Here is a 19,727-nt window from a genome sequence, read left to right as displayed (position 1 = left end):
CTCGTGGAAGTGAGCATTGTATGTAGATATCTTACAACAGTAACAACAACAACAACAACAACAACAACAACATCGAGAAGTCCGACAAGAGGTATACGAATAAACAAGAGCTAGTGTTGTAAAACCTAAGTTTAACTCAAAATTAGAATTGTGTAACCTTCCCAATGTTGCTCAGTATGTATTTGTGCATTCGTTCACTTTCATTTTGCGTAAAAGTGGAGATTTGTTTTTAAAGGAATTTTAAATCTCCGAAGGCTTTACTTTGGACGAAAGATATATCCAAATTTTCACTTTCTGCTGTGGATTGCACGGTGGGCATGAAGAGGGTCCGTGACTAGGTCACGTCACTTCTCGAGACCTTAGTACTTCCGGTAACAATGATTGTACATACCTTTCCGAATGGTTTCATGGTTGTCAGTTGACAGGAAATACACTTTTCCGATCTAACTATCCCAGAAAAAGCCACCTTTTACGACTCTCAACAGCTGTGACAGTCAAGCATTGTTGTACACTCGGTTCGGTCTAGTAAAGTCATATTTGGAGGTCGTGCAAAATAGAACCAAAACTGGCCCCTGAATATACGCCTGTGTCTGGAATCTGGTAGTCGCAAGTCGGCCAGCGCATTGGGAGCCGGGAACCAGCGTAGTACCGGAAGTAGCGACTCGCCATTCGTCACCAGTCGTCCCTTTATGCAACCTCCAAGAATTCTCGTCCCCAATCGATGCTTGTTATGTACGAAAATACGAAAAAACAAAACACGTATAATGATTGCGGTGCTTTGACAATAATAATCCCCAGTGCTTAAATATGTTTTAAAAATCATGGAAAATATATATCATCATATTGAAAGTACAAAGAACGTAGATAACAGAAGTGTGCTGTCAGCTGTGAAGTTTTTGATAAAAATCACGCGATTGACGGTGAGAGAATCAAATACACGCACGCATGTTTGTTGACATAACGGTATGACATCACTGGTCCATCTGACTTTTTTCTGACATCTTCCGGGCGTGTTGTGGTGATTGTACATTCGCTTCCAACAGTTTTAGGAAATGTAATTATAAATCGCTAGGCGTTTTAAGACAATTATATTATATCTGTATAACTAACCAACGTTAAGCTGAAACACTGGGCATATATTTCATATCTCTGGGAATTTTTCTGAACTTTGTGGGGGCCATTCTTATGTCTTTTTAGCAAATTCAGTTAAAATTCAACTTGGGGTATAATATTATACGGTCACTTTTGAGTTTCCGGTTATTTGCAGATTCGATAAAACAAAACTCATTTATAATTATTAAACCCTTTTCGACAAAATATAATTGGACACATATGGTGAACATGTGGTAATAATTACGTCAGGATCTATTTGACAAATATGTTTCCTCCTTTTAGGTGTATCAAGGTTTAATTCTTTGAAACAAATAAAGAAAGGCAAAATAAAACAGCAGTAAAATGTATCAGTTGTTCGCTGATATGAGGTACCATTGGAATCAAACAGGAATAGAGTTATCGTTCCTGTTTAAAGTAGTTCTGATGGTCCTACGCCAATATGAAATCCACCGAGAGAGGCACGAGTCGCTATTCGGCTTGTCCCGGAATAACACGGGTGGTAACGATTGAGCGACTCTCGATACCTGCTGGAGATGTGTTGTCAGATGTTACTGCAGGTGGTGATATGTCGTCTTTACCTGAGGGTCACGATCTGCCGCAAAGTTCCAGATGTATGAGGTCAAGGCTTACGTTGGTTGGTCAGAAGTCCAACCCAAGGTCGCTGATCACACGGCTCAACACGACCAACAATCCCAGAAACACTTGGCATGTGATGAAGGTGTATCCTGCTCCGGACGATATCGTGAAAGATTGCAGGTGCTCGTATCCATGGCTACTGTACCCAAGACGCACGTGAGGTCCAATGCAGGCGTCAACGGCACGTTTTGAGAGCAGCCTCTGCATGATCTCCAGGTACAACACACCTTGCACATGCCCACATGTGCGCGAAACAGACTTGTAACCACAGGCCATCAGGTCTTCAATGGTCCTGTTGGAGGGGGAAGTATATGTACAAATATATATATGACCAAGGCAACTCTGATCATATTGATAAAACTGATGGCTTGTGACGTGTTTGTATCTGAAGCACCATGAGACGTAAAACTCATGGGTTGTGACGTGTTTGTATCTTAAGCACCATGAGACGTAAAACTGATGGGTTGTGACGTGTTTGTATCTTAAGCACCATGAGACGTAAAACTGATTGGTTGTGACGTGTTTGTATCTTAAGCACCATGAGACGTAAAACTGATGGGTTGTGACGTGTTTGTATCTGAAGCACCACGAGACGTAAAACTGATGGGTTGTGACGTGTTTGTATCTTAAGCACCATGAGACGTAAAACTGATGGGTTGTGACGTGTTTGTATCTGAAGCACCATGAGACGTAAAGCTGATGGGTTGTGACGTGTTTGAATCTGAAGCACCATGAGACGTGAAACTGATGGATTGTGACGTGTTTGTATTTTAAGCACAGTGAGACGTAAAGCTGATGGGTTGTGACGTGTTTGTTTCTTAAGCACCATGAGACGTTAAACTGATGGGTTGTGACGTGTTTGTATCTGAAGCACCATGAGACGTAAAACTGATGGGTTGTGACGTGTTTGTATCTTAAGCACCATGAGACGTAAAACTGATGGGTTGTGACGTGTTTGTATCTTAAGCACCATGAGACGTAAAACTGATGGGTTGTGATGTGCGGCATGTTTGTGGTGGCACGTATATGGTCATGGTAAGATAAGTGAGTTAGTGAGTTTGAAAGTGAGTGAGTGAGTTCAGGTTAACAGCATTGTCACCACGAGGGGACACCAGGAATGAGGAGTTGAACCTGGGTCTTCGGTGTGACGAGCCATAGCTTTAAACATTTGGCTAAATTATCTGTGGACGTAATTCCGTTTTACACTGCATCTGTAACCGTGACAACTTGCAAACATTTCTCCATTACTGTCAAGCGACTAAAACGTCGTTTGCAGCATGTCGTGTTTACAGCTGGGAGTGAGTGAGTTGATTTTTAAGCCGCTTTAGCAACATTCCTGCAGTTTCATGGCGGAGGACACAAGAAATGGCCTTCACACGTTCTACTCGGAGAATCGAACACGGTTTTCGACGTGCCGAGGGAACGCCTTAACCTCTACGCTACCCCGCCCCTCTATCCGTAGGTAATACATTATTGAAGAACTGCAAATAATCAGAATACACGAACCCACAGTGTCTTCTAGACAGCTCATCCAGGGACTCCGCGTGTTGAGAAATTGAACGAGCCCGAAACTGAGACCTACTGGCGTGCAGACACGCGCCCGTGGTGTTGTGGGTGGCGCGGAAACAGTCACTGTGTTGTGCAAACTCTAAAATATAAGCAAATTATATCTATTTAATTTTCAAAATACTTCACTTCATATGAGAACATGGGTTTACATAGAACTTAACCATACGGGAAATGATAATATTAATAATGATATTAATTCACTTATATGGCGCCTAGTATCCATCTGACTAGTTGTGCACTGGACGCTGTAATCAGAATCTGATTATCATTACTCCGGATAACCCAAGCTGCCACTTCGGCAGCTAGAAGGTTAAAGTCACAGAACTTTATCAAGTGAACGGAGGCAAACTTGAACAAACTCCCTTGCCTAAGGTAAGACCACATGTTTCCAATGTGCTTCGTTGTGGGACTGAAGTCCCAGAAACTCTCATGAGCCAAACTGCCGAACACGGTCACCCATCCAAGGACTGCCCGAGTTCCACGGCGCTTAACTTGTGATCTGAGCTCTACGTAAAGGACCACTCGCCACCACATGGATATTATGGGGATGGACCAATACAGTTTTACGCCGCATTTAGCATTATTCCAACAATATCGTGGGGAAGGCCATCAGAAGTTGGATTCATACACTACCCACGTGGGGAACCTAACAAGAGTCCTCCATGTGACTATCGAGCACTGGTTACCCCACCGCCACGTATGTTCAACAGGGTGTACACCAGTGGTGTAGAATTCGAACCAGGGTCCTGTTCCACAGGGCGATCGTAGCGCTAAGAGACTTACGACTGTCGTAGCTCTACAGTCGCTTTGAGGAACGGGATCCAGGGTCTTCGGCGTTATTTACCACTATTTATCACTTCTAGGAATTTTAGACGTGGCTGTTTTAGGGCATCCCTTCAACGTGTAATATTTGAAATTGGAATCAGTAGTCACTTACTTTGTAAAAGTAAGGGATACTCGCACAGACGAACCACGCCTCTTTTCACCACATTTTCCACATATATCTTCAGATTCTCGCGGGACATATGATCCAGGCCTTGACAACGTCGTAAGTTTTCTTCCAGGCATCCGTGACCGCTGTAGTAATGTCTGAAACAGTGAGTGAGTGAGTGAGTGAGTTTGGTTTTACATTGCTTAGAAAAGGTCACTGTAACGACGTGTCGGTTTTAAGGGAAGTAAGTAACTTTATTTCTACTCCGCATTTAGAAATATGTCTGCAATATCACGGTGGAGGAACGAACACATTGCCCCGTGTGGGGAATCGTTCCCTGTCTTCGGCGTGACGAGCGAACGCTTTAACCGTTAGGCTACTCCAACGCCCACGTTTTAAACGGAAGACATGCCAACAGTGATGCCGAAACCGTTATGGGAGCCATAAACCATGACTAAACTGAAATTAATATAATTTATGTCTTTTAATTAAATAATGCAGACTGGAAAACATAAAAACAAAGATTGAGAATAAGGCGAATTTAGAATTCAAACCCACAATTACAGTATTCTGGCGTTTGCCATCCATGTCGACATTGTGAAAAAAAAGAATCTTTACAAACGCCCTACTGGTGGAGCTATCAGTGGTTGAAAGTATAGGTCACTGGACTCAGTATGGCAGTGTAACCAATAATACTGAGCCAAGGTTTACTAAACAAAACAGTTTTCTGGCAGATGCTATATCTAAGAGTAACCAAAATCCACCAGCAAAGGTGGTTCGATGTGTTATGTCGGTGCAATGCGCTATAGAGAATTCTGTCCATTGCACGCGCCAGAAACTAAATCAATGGGTCCGATTCCCAGTTCACCACACCGACGTTGGCAAAATGTTTACTTTGGTTCTTTCTCTATTAAATATAATCCAAAAACACCAGGTGTGTACATTCTTCTGTACATCAGTTTATAAATGTAAAGGCGTGGTGTTTCCCTGTGTCCTATAGTGAACGGTTTACCGTATTTCCTCTATAAAGCGTCAGGGCGTTCCAAAGCACCAGGGGTAAGGCAGCTCACTATGGATAATACATTGTACCAGTGCAACTTCACCATATAATGTAATAACTGTCTAAATATTTGTATTATCGGCCGAAGGCCTTTATGCGAAATAAAAGACTTGACTTGACTTGACTCACTAACAATTACGGTACTTACACCTAGTAAGGGAAACAGTACATCTAATAAGTGACAGGTCTGAGAGTTACTTGTGAAGGACTATCAGATGAAATACATACTCGCAGAGCTCTAACACTTTCTCCACATCCCCTTCCATGAGCCGCATCTCGTTCTTCTCCACGTTCTGCTCAGTCATTTGCAGAACGGGCCGGAAACACTGGACCACGTGATCAACATGGTGGCAGTCGTCCTCACGCACAGCCGCCAGAAGTAGTAGTACTGTAATGCAAATGTTCACTGCGATGTTCAGCAGGGTTCACATGCACAAACGTTAAGGCAGGAATGATAGCCATAGCACTAATACAGTTTTGTGCATGTGGACACCTGTACCTTTCAGGGTCCGTAACTCTTCACACGTGCCTGCATGTGCTTTCAACTAATGCATGTGTGTTAAAGTATGGCAAGCGCCAAGACCGCTTTGTTTGTGGGTTTCTGGATATACTTGTTTCTAGTCCTGTATGACAGACTATTAGTCCATATTCATTATTTTAGAAAAGAAACCATTGAGTGAGTTTAGTTTTACGCCGCACTCAGCAATATTCCAGCCATATGGCGACGGTCTGTAAATAATCGAGTCTGGACCAGACAATCCAGTGATCAACAACATGAGCATCGATCTGCACAATTTGGAACCAATGACATGTGTCAACCAAGTCAGCGAGCATGACCACCGTTTGTCGCCACTTACGACAAGCAGAGTCGCCTTTCATAGCAAGCTTGGGTTGCTGAAGGCCTATTCTAACCCGGGACCTTCACGGGTCAGAAACCATTGAAGATCGTAAATGGTGTGTATAATAAATGAAATTTACATGTTAGAGAATAACAACACTATAATGAGTCGTATCAAAAGGTATATTTTTTCAATAATGGATAATATGAAAGACACATTTTCCATCAAGCACATGTATTTGCAATTATCTGAATGGAATTTAGCTGTAACATACAGAAAAACTTGACTCTTTGTGAGAAATAGACAGGAATGACACAAAGTTTACCCGTGAAAAACCTCCCGGTTGTGTTTTTACACATACCTTACACGTAACATGCACATGACTTACAAGTGATTTACACATGATATACACATAACGTACATATGACTTACACAAGTTGTGCATGATATTCTAACCACAAACTGGACTTAAGAATATGTACCTATCAGTATATTCTAGAAATAGACTGATGAATGGCGACGGGTACCTTTACTTTGGGATATTTCGAGACACAGTGTACTAGAGAACAACTGATTCTAAATCATATGGTATGACACAGAGACATATCTAACTGTAGCTTTGATGAATGCATATTCAGTCAACTAATTATTCGTACAGATAACTTGATTACTGATTTTTTTTATATTTTGCACACTTAATGGGGAATCCATTTACCTTCTTATACCCATTGTTCAATAAATTTAACTCAATCACATAGAAAGTAAGTGAGTGAGTATAGTTTTACGCCGCATTTAGCAATATTCTAGCAATATCTAGGCGGAGAAGCTGGAAATGGGCCTCACACATTGCACCCATATGGGAATAGGGGTCTTTGCGTGGTGACGAGCAAAACCTTTAAGCACTGTGGTACCCCATGGTTTCTATAGAAACAAAACACAATCACGTCATGGTCACGACATCATTACACAATTCCATCTTAGACATGAAATTATTACATCATTGCCAAGAAAATAACACAGCAAAATAGTATGATTCCATGGGTTTATGTAATAACTTAAAAGAATTCACAAAAAGATGTGTACTCACAACCTCTTACAATCCTCGCAGTCATCTTTAAACTGGTGTTGACCAGCACGTGTTGATTCTTTTGAAGAGTTGTTAATCATGTTGCCATGGTGACATTCGGGTTGTATTTTTGACATGTTTCAGGTGAAAATCCAAATATCGCACCTTCCGGGTTTGTGCGTCAAAACCAGGGGGGTGATGTTATTGGAATCGTTAGTATTTACCTACCGGGGTTGTGCGTCAAAACCAGGGGGTGATGTTATTGGAATCGTTAGTATTTACCTACCGGGGTTGTGCGTCAAAACCAGGGGGTGATGTTATTGGAATCGTTAGTATTTACCTACCGGGGTTGTGCGTCAAAACCAGGGGGGTGATGTTATTGGAATCGTTAGTATTTACCTACCGGGGTTGTGCGTCAAAACCAGGGGGTGATGTTATTGGAATCGTTAGTATTTACCTACCGGGGTTGTGCGTCAAAACCAGGGGGGTGATGTTATTGGAATCGTTAGTATTTACCTACCGGGGTTGTGCGTCAAAACCAGGGGGTGATGTTATTGGAATCGTTAGTATTTACCTACCGGGTTTGTGCGTCAAAACCAGGGGGGTGATGTTATTGGAATCGTTAGTATTTACCTACCGGGGTTGTGCGTCAAAACCAGGGGGTGATGTTATTGGAATCGTTAGTATTTACCTCCCGGGTTTGTGCGTCAAAACCAGGGGGGTGATGTTATTGGAATCGTTAGTATTTACCTACCGGGGTTGTGCGTCAAAACCAGGGGGTGATGTTATTGGAATCGTTAGTATTTACCTACCGGGGTTGTGCGTCAAAACCAGGGGGGTGATGTTATTGGAATCGTTAGTATTTACCTACCGGGGTTGTGCGTCAAAACCAGGGGGTGATGTTATTGGAATCGTTAGTATTTACCTACCGGGTTTGTGCGTCAAAACCAGGGGGGTGATGTTATTGGAATCGTTAGTATTTACCTACCGGGGTTGTGCGTCAAAACCAGGGGGTGATGTTATTGGAATCGTTAGTATTTACCTCCCGGGTTTGTGCGTCAAAACCAGGGGGGTGATGTTATTGGAATCGTTAGTATTTACCTACCGGGGTTGTGCGTCAAAACCAGGGGGTGATGTTATTGGAATCGTTAGTATTTACCTACCGGGGTTGTGCGTCAAAACCAGGGGGTGATGTTATTGGAATCGTTAGTATTTACCTACCGGGGTTGTGCGTCAAAACCAGGGGGTGATGTTATTGGAATCGTTAGTATTTACCTACCGGGGTTGTGCGTCAAAACCAGGGGGTGATGTTATTGGAATCGTTAGTATTTACCTACCGGGGTTGTGCGTCAAAACCAGGGGGTGATGTTATTGGAATCGTTAGTATTTACCTACCGGGTTTCTGCGTCAAAACCAGGGGGGTGATGTTATTGGAATCGTTAGTATTTACCTACCGGGTTTGTGCGTCAAAACCAGGGGGGTGATGTTATTGGAATCGTTAGTATTTACCTACCGGGTTTGTGCGTCAAAACCAGGGGGGTGATGTTATTGGAATCGTTAGTATTTACCTACCGGGGTTGTGCGTCAAAACCAGGGGGTGATGTTATTGGAATCGTTAGTATTTACCTCCCGGGTTTGTGCGTCAAAACCAGGGGAGTGATGTTATTGGAATCGTTAGTATTTACCTACCGGGGTTGTGCGTCAAAACCAGGGGGTGATGTTGTTGGAATCGTTAGTATTTACCTACCGGGGTTGTGCGTCAAAACCAGGGGGTGATGTTATTGGAATCGTTAGTATTTACCTACCGGGTTTGTGCGTCAAAACCAGGGGGGTGATGTTATTGGAATCGTTAGTATTTACCTACCGGGGTTGTGCGTCAAAACCAGGGGGTGATGTTATTGGAATCGTTAGTATTTACCTACCGGGGTTGTGCGTCAAAACCAGGGGGTGATGTTATTGGAATCGTTAGTATTTACCTACCGGGGTTGTGCGTCAAAACCAGGGGGTGATGTTATTGGAATCGTTAGTATTTACCTACCGGGGTTGTGCGTCAAAACCAGGGGGTGATGTTATTGGAATCGTTAGTATTTACCTACCGGGGTTGTGCGTCAAAACCAGGGGGTGATGTTATTGGAATCGTTAGTATTTACCTACCGGGGTTGTGCGTCAAAACCAGGGGGTGATGTTATTGGAATCGTTAGTATTTACCTACCGGGGTTGTGCGTCAAAACCAGGGGGTGATGTTATTGGAATCGTTAGTATTTACCTACCGGGGTTGTGCGTCAAAACCAGGGGGGTGATGTTATTGGAATCGTTAGTATTTACCTCCCGGGGTTGTGCGTCAAAACCAGGGGGGTGATGTTATTGGAATCTTTAGTATTTACCTACCGGGGTTGTGCGTCAAAACCAGGGGGGTGATGTTATTGGAATCGTTAGTATTTACCTACCGGGGTTGTGCGTCAAAACCAGGGGGGTGATGTTATTGGAATCGTTAGTATTTACCTACCGGGGTTGTGCGTCAAAACCAGGGGGGTGATGTTATTGGAATCGTTAGTATTTACCTACCGGGGTTGTGCGTCAAAACCAGGGGGGTGATGTTATTGGAATCGTTAGTATTTACCTCCCGGGTTTGTGCGTCAAAACCAGGGGGGTGATGTTATTGGAATCGTTAGTATTTACCTCCCGGGTTTGTGCGTCAAAACCAGGGGGGTGATGTTATTGGAATCGTTAGTATTTACCTCCCGGGTTTGTGCGTCAAAACCAGGGGGTGATGTTATTGGAATCGTTAGTATTTACCTACCGGGGTTGTGCGTCAAAACCAGGGGGTGATGTTATTGGAATCGTTAGTATTTACCTACCGGGGTTGTGCGTCAAAACCAGGGGGGTGATGTTATTGGAATCGTTAGTATTTACCTACCGGGGTTGTGCGTCAAAACCAGGGGGTGATGTTATTGGAATCGTTAGTATTTACCTACCGGGGTTGTGCGTCAAAACCAGGGGGGTGATGTTATTGGAATCGTTAGTATTTACCTACCGGGGTTGTGCGTCAAAACCAGGGGGGTGATGTTATTGGAATCGTTAGTATTTACCTCCCGGGTTTGTGCGTCAAAACCAGGGGGGTGATGTTATTGGAATCGTTAGTATTTACCTACCGGGTTTGTGCGTCAAAACCAGGGGGGTGATGTTATTGGAATCGTTAGTATTTACCTACCGGGTTTGTGCGTCAAAACCAGGGGGGTGATGTTATTGGAATCGTTAGTATTTACCTACCGGGTTTGTGCGTCAAAACCAGGGGGTGATGTTATTGGAATCGTTAGTATTTACCTCCCGGGGTTGTGCGTCAAAACCAGGGGGTGATGTTATTGGAATCGTTAGTATTTACCTACCGGGGTTGTGCGTCAAAACCAGGGGGGTGATGTTATTGGAATCGTTAGTATTTACCTACCGGGGTTGTGCGTCAAAACCAGGGGGTGATGTTATTGGAATCGTTAGTATTTACCTACCGGGGTTGTGCGTCAAAACCAGGGGGTGATGTTATTGGAATCGTTAGTATTTACCTACCGGGGTTGTGCGTCAAAACCAGGGGGTGATGTTATTGGAATCGTTAGTATTTACCTACCGGGGTTGTGCGTCAAAACCAGGGGGTGATGTTATTGGAATCGTTAGTATTTACCTACCGGGGTTGTGCGTCAAAACCAGGGGGTGATGTTATTGGAATCGTTAGTATTTACCTACCGGGGTTGTGCGTCAAAACCAGGGGGGTGATGTTATTGGAATCGTTAGTATTTACCTACCGGGGTTGTGCGTCAAAACCAGGGGGGTGATGTTATTGGAATCGTTAGTATTTACCTACCGGGGTTGTGCGTCAAAACCAGGGGGGTGATGTTATTGGAATCGTTAGTATTTACCTACCGGGGTTGTGCGTCAAAACCAGGGGGGTGATGTTATTGGAATCGTTAGTATTTACCTACCGGGGTTGTGCGTCAAAACCAGGGGAGTGATGTTATTGGAATCGTTAGTATTTACCTACCGGGGTTGTGCGTCAAAACCAGGGGGGTGATGTTATTGGAATCGTTAGTATTTACCTACCGGGGTTGTGCGTCAAAACCAGGGGGGTGATGTTATTGGAATCGTTAGTATTTACCTACCGGGGTTGTGCGTCAAAACTAGGGGGTGATGTTATTGGAATCGTTAGTATTTACCTTCCGGGTTTGTGCGTCAAAACCAGGGGGTGATGTTATTGGAATCGTTAGTATTTACCTACCGGGGTTGTGCGTCAAAACCAGGGGGTGATGTTATTGGAATCGTTAGTATTTACCTTCCGGGTTTGTGCGTCAAAACCAGGGGGGTGATGTTATTGGAATCGTTAGTATTTACCTACCGGGGTTGTGCGTCAAAACCAGGGGGGTGATGTTATTGGAATCGTTAGTATTTACCTACCGGGGTTGTGCGTCAAAACCAGGGGGGTGATGTTATTGGAATCGTTAGTATTTACCTACCGGGTTTGTGCGTCAAAACCAGGGGGTGATGTTATTGGAATCGTTAGTATTTACCTACCGGGGTTGTGCGTCAAAACTAGGGGGTGATGTTATTGGAATCGTTAGTATTTACCTTCCGGGTTTGTGCGTCAAAACCAGGGGGTGATGTTATTGGAATCGTTAGTATTTACCTACCGGGGTTGTGCGTCAAAACCAGGGGGTGATGTTATTGGAATCGTTAGTATTTACCTTCCGGGTTTGTGCGTCAAAACCAGGGGGGTGATGTTATTGGAATCGTTAGTATTTACCTTCCGGGTTTGTGCGTCAAAACCAGGGGGGTGATGTTATTGGAATCGTTAGTATTTACCTTCCGGGTTTGTGCGTCAAAACCAGGGGGGTGATGTTATTGGAATCGTTAGTATTTACCTACCGGGGTTGTGCGTCAAAACCAGGGGGGTGATGTTATTGGAATCGTTAGTATTTACCTACCGGGGTTGTGCGTCAAAACCAGGGGGGTGATGTTATTGGAATCGTTAGTATTTACCTCCCGGGTTTGTGCGTCAAAACCAGGGGGTGATGTTATTGGAATCGTTAGTATTTACCTACCGGGGTTGTGCGTCAAAACTAGGGGGTGATGTTATTGGAATCGTTAGTATTTACCTTCCGGGTTTGTGCGTCAAAACCAGGGGGTGATGTTATTGGAATCGTTAGTATTTACCTACCGGGGTTGTGCGTCAAAACCAGGGGGTGATGTTATTGGAATCGTTAGTATTTACCTTCCGGGTTTGTGCGTCAAAACCAGGGGGGTGATGTTATTGGAATCGTTAGTATTTACCTTCCGGGTTTGTGCGTCAAAACCAGGGGGGTGATGTTATTGGAATCGTTAGTATTTACCTTCCGGGTTTGTGCGTCAAAACCAGGGGGGTGATGTTATTGGAATCGTTAGTATTTACCTACCGGGTTTGTGCGTCAAAACCAGGGGGGTGATGTTATTGGAATCGTTAGTATTTACCTACCGGGGTTGTGCGTCAAAACCAGGGGGTGATGTTATTGGAATCGTTAGTATTAACCTTTCGGTTTTGGCGAGTAAACCGTTACCGGAATTAGTGTTACCCGGTATGTTTAGGGTTTAGGTATCACCATTACAATTATCGTACCACATTGTCCCCTGTTGCTTTGGTTTTGGGTACCGCTATCCTACCACACCGACACCTGTTGTTTAGGGTTTGGGTACCATTATCCTTCCCTGCTGTCGTCTGTTGTTTGGGGGTTTGAGTACCACTATCCTTTCCTGCTGTCGTCTGTTGTTTAGGATTTGGGTACCACTATCCTTCCCTTCTGTCCTCTGTTGTTTAGGGTTTGGGTACCACTATCCCTCCCTTCTGTCGTCTGTTGTATAGGGTTTGGGTACCACTATTCCTCCCTTCTGTCGTCTGTTGTTAAGGGTTTGGGTACAACTATCCTTCCCTGCCGTCCTCTGTTGTTTAGGGTTTGGGCACAACTATCCTTCCCTGCTGTCGTCTGTTGTTTAGGGTTTGGGTACCACTATCCTCCTCTGCTGTCGTCTGTTGTTTAGGATTTGGGTACCACTATCCCTCCCTTCTGTCGTCTGTTGTTTAGGGTTTGGGTACAACTATCCTTCCCTGCCGTCCTCTGTTGTTTAGGGTTTGGGCACAACTATCCTCCTCTGCTGTCGTCTGTTGTTTGGGGTTTGGGTACAACTATACTACCACACCGACACCTGTTGTTTAGGGTTTAGGTACCACTACCCCTCCCTGCTGCTGTCTGTTATTTTGGGTTTGGGTACAAGTATCCTACCACACCGACACCTGTTGTTTAGGGTTTGGGTACAGCTATTCTACCACACTGACACTTGTTGTTTAAGGTTTGGGTACCACGATCCTTCCTTGCAACCCTTTGTAGTTCAGCGTTTAGGGCCTTGTGTATGTGCCTATACTTTTTGTGGTATTAGTCCTGTGAATGCCAAGACAAACACTGAAGTGCGCGAGATGGGAGATTCAGGACCTGAGGAAATATGGACTTGCTTTATTGAGGACTTTGCAGAAAGGGATAGGCGGAAGGTAAGTATTGCGGTTCAGGGACTGGTAGGGGTTGAGATTTTTGTTCCCTCTACAACTCAGGGGTCAGAGACTCACTGTAGCCTGTCTCACAGTCCCTGAACAGTTTAATATTCCATCTGAATCTCCTGTCTCATTAAGACTCTTTGTCAGCTGACTACGTAATATTTGTATATATCTATTCAAAGACAAAGCGTTAGTCTAAGCCTGACTGCGGCTGCAATTGTGTCACTACCCTGGTTCTCAGGAATGAGGCCCTGGGAGACGGGGGTATGCCAAGAAGAGAACTCTTGACCCCAGGAACCTTTGCTGTGTAAATGTCGTCACTTCAAAACCATTTGACCCGGTTATTCTGGGACGTGGTGGGACATACTGAATATAGGATAAATGAGTAAATAGGTGGGCCACACGGAACAAAGGGACAAAAGAGTTGATAGTTGGGTGAAATTGAATAAAGGACAAAAGATTAACTAGGTGGACATACTGAATAAAAGGACAAAGAGAAAATAGGTAGATCATAATGAATAAAAGGATAAAGAGAAAATAGGTAGATTATACTGAATAAAAGGATAAAGACAAAATAGGTTGACCACACTGAATAAGACAAAAGAGAAATAGGATGGTCATACTACATAAAAGGACAAAAGAGTAAATAGGTGGACAAACTGGATAAAAAGACAAAACAATAGGTGGATCATACTCAATAAAAGGACAAATAGAAAATAGGTTGAACCTACTGAATAAAACGACAAAAGAGTAAATATGTGGACCACACTGAATAAAGGGCAAAACAGTAAACAGGTGGACCACGCTGAATAAAAGGACAAAGGAGAAAATAGGTTGAACATACTGAATAAAGGATAAAGAGAAAAAAAGTGGATTATACTGAATAAAGGACAAAAAAGGAACCAGGTGGGTCACATTGAATCAAGGAGAACCTCGGTAACAAGACGTTGCACGCTGAACTGAGGACAAAAGAGGAAATGCAGGAAATCCATTCTGGCAAAAACATGGTAACCAGGGTGACATTATATAACAGGGGCATTATGACCAGTGTGCACCGGATACCATAAGCACGTGTTTATCACGAATAGATAGTAATAATGGAAGGTATGGAACCGTGGTCGGGAAGGGTGTCACAGTTTTGTCTTGTGTTTGGATGCTGTGTGCCATTTGTAAAGAGGTGTTTGTATAGGTTGAGTTTTATGAATGCGCTTTTTGAAAGAATGTTTGTAAATGTTCTAGGTTTCTTGTCGGCCGGTAATGGCCCGATGTGTTACGAACACCATTAAAGACTATCAGCATTAATTATAATGACGCCCGGTGTTCGCGAAAATCCTCAACCCAATAGTCACACCTTTATGTGTACGCTACCATTATGGGAACGTCGTCCATCTCGAAGGCGCGCCTTGATTTGACATATCTAGCTGAATATTTTACGCGTCCGCTGTAGCCATGCAGCTTAATACACGGTATGGTCAACTCCCCGATACCCTGATAAGACATCTGGGGTGTATATAAAGGTTATACGTGTGGCGGGGTTTGATACCACGGACACTAGACATCATGAAGATACTTCTTCTTGCTTTTACCTTTACTTTGGCCACGGCCGGGCCTATGCTGAGAGGTCAGTTACTATAGAAATATATTTCAGAGCAGGAATATTCAATCGCGAGTCTTGCATAAAACGAATTTGGAAAATATCGACTTTCTATATTTCAGGGAAAAGAGCAACAAACGGCTGCTTGGGTAAGTGAAACATTTAACAGCCTCGATTTATTGATTCAATCAAAACTGCAGTTCCCCGTCTAATGAACACCTATCAATAAACAGCTTGTAAAGATCCGGGTTAGAATTGACCTTCTGTAACCCATGCTTGTCATAAGTGGCGACTAACGGGATCGGGTGGTCAGGCTCCCTGACTTCGTCGACACACGACATCAACGCAGCTGGGATACGATTTGGAATATAGCTGGAATATTATTGAGTGGCGATAAATAACTACCAAACATAATCGAGTTTGATCCTATGACGTCTTTGTGGGGTACTCCATCCAAGGAGCTAAATATCAATAAGGCAAATTGCACTGAAAGGTTTACAACACTACGCCCGTATTGTATTAAAATCATCCTATTGTCCACTGGAATATTACAAAAACATAGCATTGTTGGAACTTAGCTTTTTTTTTATCAGGCTCAGTGTTACAAACAATGTGCAGTGTAACAAATCAGTCGTATTGTGCAGTATCCAAGGTAACAGAAATGACCGATTATTACAGTACACTGAGTAACAAGCTTTGTTTACGACAGAATAATGCCGTTACTTTTGTCGCGTAAAATATTTATAGGGAAAGTTCTCGCTGCTTCGAATATTGATTCGAAACTTCGATTATTTTCTCGTTGCCTCGAATGTTTTCTCGTTGCTTCAACCATATTTTCGTTGCTTCGGGTATTTTCTCGTTACTTCAAGTATTTTCTCAAGTACTTGGATTATTTTTACGTTGCTTGGAATACTTTCTCGTTATTTTGTTTTAAAATACTGAACATTAATAATTTTATTAAAATACTCGAAGTACCAAGACAATTACTGCAAGGGCGAGAAAATATCCGAAGCAACGAATACATAATCGAAACAACGAGAAATGTTGCTGAAATATAGTTTATGATACAAAAGTGACAGTGTTAGGCCACTATTCCGTATGCAATGGCCTTTAAATGGCATGATACCCATGGAATAGCCAAATTAAAAAACAAGATGATAAATGAACTTAGATATTTTTATATATTACACACACATGCTCTAGTTGCGAAAAACGATGACAATATACTATTAACACACATATAATGTAGGTACGTACATAACAGTATGATCCATCATGTGTTTCAAGACCCGAGAAGGTCCCGGGGTAGAATAGGCCTTCAGCAACCCATGCTTGCCATAAAAGGCGACTGTGCTTGTCGTAAGAGGCGACTAACGGGATCGGGTGGTCATGCTCGCTGACTTGGTTGACACGTCATCGGTTCCCAAGTGCGCAGATTGATGCTCATGTTGTTGATCACTGGATTGTCTGGTCCAGACTCGATTATTTACAGACCGCCGCAATATAGCTGGAATATTGCGGAGTGCGGCGTAAAACTAAACTCACTCACTCACTCACTCTAGTATTTCAAACGTGCAGTATCAACCGATAAATAATCGAAACATTTACTGTAACATTAAGGTCTCCCTGAACCTATTTTTGGGGATGGTTTCTATTTGTTACTGATTCCCCACTATTTTCCAGATGCTTTTGCCAACATACCCAGCCCATGTCTAAACAACCCGACTAGCACGGTCTATTTCCCCCACCCCACCGACAACACCAAGTTCCTTCAGTGCGACGTGTTCAAACGCATGTACATCATACAGTGTCCCAAGGGAGAGATCTACAACGACGCCACAACGTCATGCCGATCACGTGACCAGGCAACACAAGCACCTGTTGCAGCCTCCACTCAGAGACCGTTTCAGACAAACAGGCCTGGCACTTCTGGAAATCCCTGCACCCCTCAGAACATCGCCCAAAACAAGATTTACTTCGCAATCAATGGCGACGAAGGCCACTTTATCGAATGCGACCCCCTCGGCACTGCAAGCATCTTGGCTTGTCCTTCCGGGCTCCGCTGGGACCAGAAGGTCGTGGCTTGTGTCTACCCTCCCGGTATGAACCCGACCAAAAACCCTGGCATCATTATTCAGACCACAAAGAACCCTTCAGGGAACTTGAACACAAATCCCTGCAGTGCAGCCGCCTTAGCGGCGGGGAAGTACTTCTTCCCTTACCCAGATGCACACAAGTTCATTCAGTGTGACCCTTGGGGCGACGTCTACATCAACACCTGTCCCAGCGGCCTCATCTGGAACTCGTACCTGGAAACATGCTATTCACCCTTCGGAGCCGTCGGAGGAAAAGCTTAAAATAATTTCATGGTCCTCACGTAACTGTTCCATATGCATAACTAAAATTATGGCTTGAGGTCATGTACTGACTGATCTGATGTTGTCATCTGTTGTATTTCCTGTCCCCTTTCTGAGAAATGCCATTGTATTTTCAAATTATGTTTTCGAACTTCAATTAAACATGTTTTTTAAAAAACAAATGAAGTTGTTTCTTATTTTAATGATTGCTTTTTGCGACATATTGCAAAAACATATGCAAATTAAGCTTGAAATCATTACTTCCTGTATGCAAATACTTCCTGAAAAGGGACATCAGCACCTGATACTATTTTTAGCCATGATCTCGACCTTTGATGCACGTACCTTATTGTTACAGGAGTAGTTAAGCTCAATATGTATTTAGTTTCTTGTTTGTTGACCATGTCTCAGAAACTGCAAATTATGTACCCCAGCTTACGATACATAAGCATCCAAGAAAAACTCAAATGTGTTCAACAATAAAAACCTGACTTTGACCTTTAATCCTGTTCTGGAATGTGCAGGAATTACCGTATCCTACATATCCAGTACCACCGATAACATCTGTGCCTCTCTTCTAAATGAAAGTGTGGTCACTCTGATCAATCTCTCCTCTCACTTGTAGATTCAAATTGAGAGTTCGTACTTCTTTTTGACCCTTCAGCATGTGTTAGAGTGAGTTTAGTTTTACGCCGCACTCAGCAATATTCTAGCTATATGGCGGCGGTCTGTAAATGATCGAGCCTGGACCAGACAATCCAGTGATCAACAACATGAGCATCGATCTGCGCAATTAGGAACCAATGACACGTGCCAACCATGTCAGAGAGCCTGACCACCCGATCCCTCCTAGTTGCCTCTTACGATAAGCATAGTCGCCTTTTATGGCAAGTATGGGTTGCTGAAGGCAACCTTCACGGGTCGCATGCGTTAGAGACACCACAATCAGCTGTATTCAGGCTGACTGGTGCTTAAACACAAAAGAATCTGGTCGATGTTGAGACTGATATTATCAACCATAACCCCATTCCTTCTGGCTACATTGATACCAATCAACCAAATCATATAAGCACCTTCCCATAACATGGTGACCAACTCCAAGCCAGAATTCTCTCATGCAATTTCAAATATATTATATTTTTTCACTGTTATAATTCTATAACTCTGCACAGCTGGGACAAGACAGACAAGAAATGAAACTGTCTCAAAATCAAGATTATATTATGTCATGAGTTGACAACTAGGTTCTTAATGACTCTATGTTATGATTTAAACAGAAATATTTCATAGGAAAATAAATTCTAATATTTTGGGCAGATTAAAGTTATATCTGAACTTCAGTGCTGAGTAGGTGTCCTATAGAAGCTGACAGTGACTGGTGGTTTGGGACCCATTCTTCAAGGCGATTGTAGCGCTACGCCAGTCATAACTCCCATACTTTGACTACGATCGCCTTGCTAAATGGGGTCCTGGACGGTCACCTGCATAAACATCAAGGCCTTATATACATGATACATGCATCCCTACAATTTATCATGAAGAAGAAAATTTCAAGCAAACATATATTCTCAAATTATAATGCCCACAGACATTTCAAACACCAAGATATAATTATCAGCTCCACCTAGTGGTTAAATTGTTTAGTTGCCAAAGACCTCGGTGTCGATTGTACCACATGGGTACAAGGTGTGCAGTCCACCTCTGGTGTCCTGGTGTGATTATGTGTCCCAGTCCACCCAGATGTGAATGTAAGGATGTCGAGAAAGCCACATTAACTTGGTGCCCCTTGTAGCTGCACGAGTTGTACGCTCTGCATTGAGTTGAGATTGGAAATAATATATGCCATTGAGACTGACATCCTGTGATCTTGGGAAAAAAGAAAACGCTTTGAGCATGCATGTAGATGGGATGGACTATAGTGCTATATAAATACGCAAAAATCAGTAACATTGCAAAAGGTGGAAATAACATCCTCATTCCTCTTCCATCATCTACAATAA

At 43.2% G+C, this 19,727-nt stretch overlaps 2 protein-coding genes across 2 annotated transcripts; one reads left to right on the top strand and one right to left on the bottom strand.

Moving 5' to 3' along the window:
* Positions 1-1,752: 1,752 nt before the first annotated feature.
* Positions 1,753-7,315, bottom strand: LOC137296432 (uncharacterized). The gene is made up of 5 exons (XM_067828225.1): positions 7,246-7,315; positions 5,538-5,697; positions 4,256-4,407; positions 3,256-3,397; positions 1,753-2,041 (listed from the first exon to the last, which is right to left on the bottom strand). Exons 1-5 carry the CDS (start codon positions 7,313-7,315, stop codon positions 1,753-1,755), a joined length of 813 nt encoding a protein of 270 aa, XP_067684326.1.
* An 8,021-nt stretch (positions 7,316-15,336) lies between these two features.
* On the top strand, positions 15,337-17,727 carry LOC137296430 (uncharacterized). Its single transcript, XM_067828223.1, has 3 exons — positions 15,337-15,397; positions 15,493-15,519; positions 17,054-17,727. Exons 1-3 carry the CDS (start codon positions 15,337-15,339, stop codon positions 17,725-17,727), a joined length of 762 nt encoding a protein of 253 aa, XP_067684324.1.
* Positions 17,728-19,727: the final 2,000 nt, after the last annotated feature.

Source organism: Haliotis asinina, chromosome 9, assembly GCF_037392515.1.
Source record: "Haliotis asinina isolate JCU_RB_2024 chromosome 9, JCU_Hal_asi_v2, whole genome shotgun sequence".
Taxonomy (NCBI): domain Eukaryota; kingdom Metazoa; phylum Mollusca; class Gastropoda; order Lepetellida; family Haliotidae; genus Haliotis; species Haliotis asinina.
The sequence above is the reverse complement of the archived record's forward strand: the minus strand, read 5'-3'. Positions and strand labels throughout refer to the sequence as shown.

What these genes read in the sequence shown, in the direction of transcription:
- LOC137296432 (XM_067828225.1), bottom strand. Translation starts at nt 7,315, where the DNA reads ATGATTAACAACTCTTCAAAAGAATCAACACGTGCTGGTCAACACCAG. An exon ending in AAAGTGTTAGAGCTCTGCGA is followed by an intron (nt 4,408 to 5,537) that starts GTATGTATTTCA and finishes TCACTGTTTCAG; the next exon opens with ACATTACTACAGCGGTCACG. An exon ending in GTATCCCTTACTTTTACAAA is followed by an intron (nt 3,398 to 4,255) that starts GTAAGTGACTAC and finishes CTTATATTTTAG; the next exon opens with AGTTTGCACAACACAGTGAC.
- LOC137296430 (XM_067828223.1), top strand. Translation starts at nt 15,337, where the DNA reads ATGAAGATACTTCTTCTTGCTTTTACCTTTACTTTGGCCACGGCCGGG. An exon ending in GGCCGGGCCTATGCTGAGAG is followed by an intron (nt 15,398 to 15,492) that starts GTCAGTTACTAT and finishes TCTATATTTCAG; the next exon opens with GGAAAAGAGCAACAAACGGC. An exon ending in AGCAACAAACGGCTGCTTGG is followed by an intron (nt 15,520 to 17,053) that starts GTAAGTGAAACA and finishes ACTATTTTCCAG; the next exon opens with ATGCTTTTGCCAACATACCC.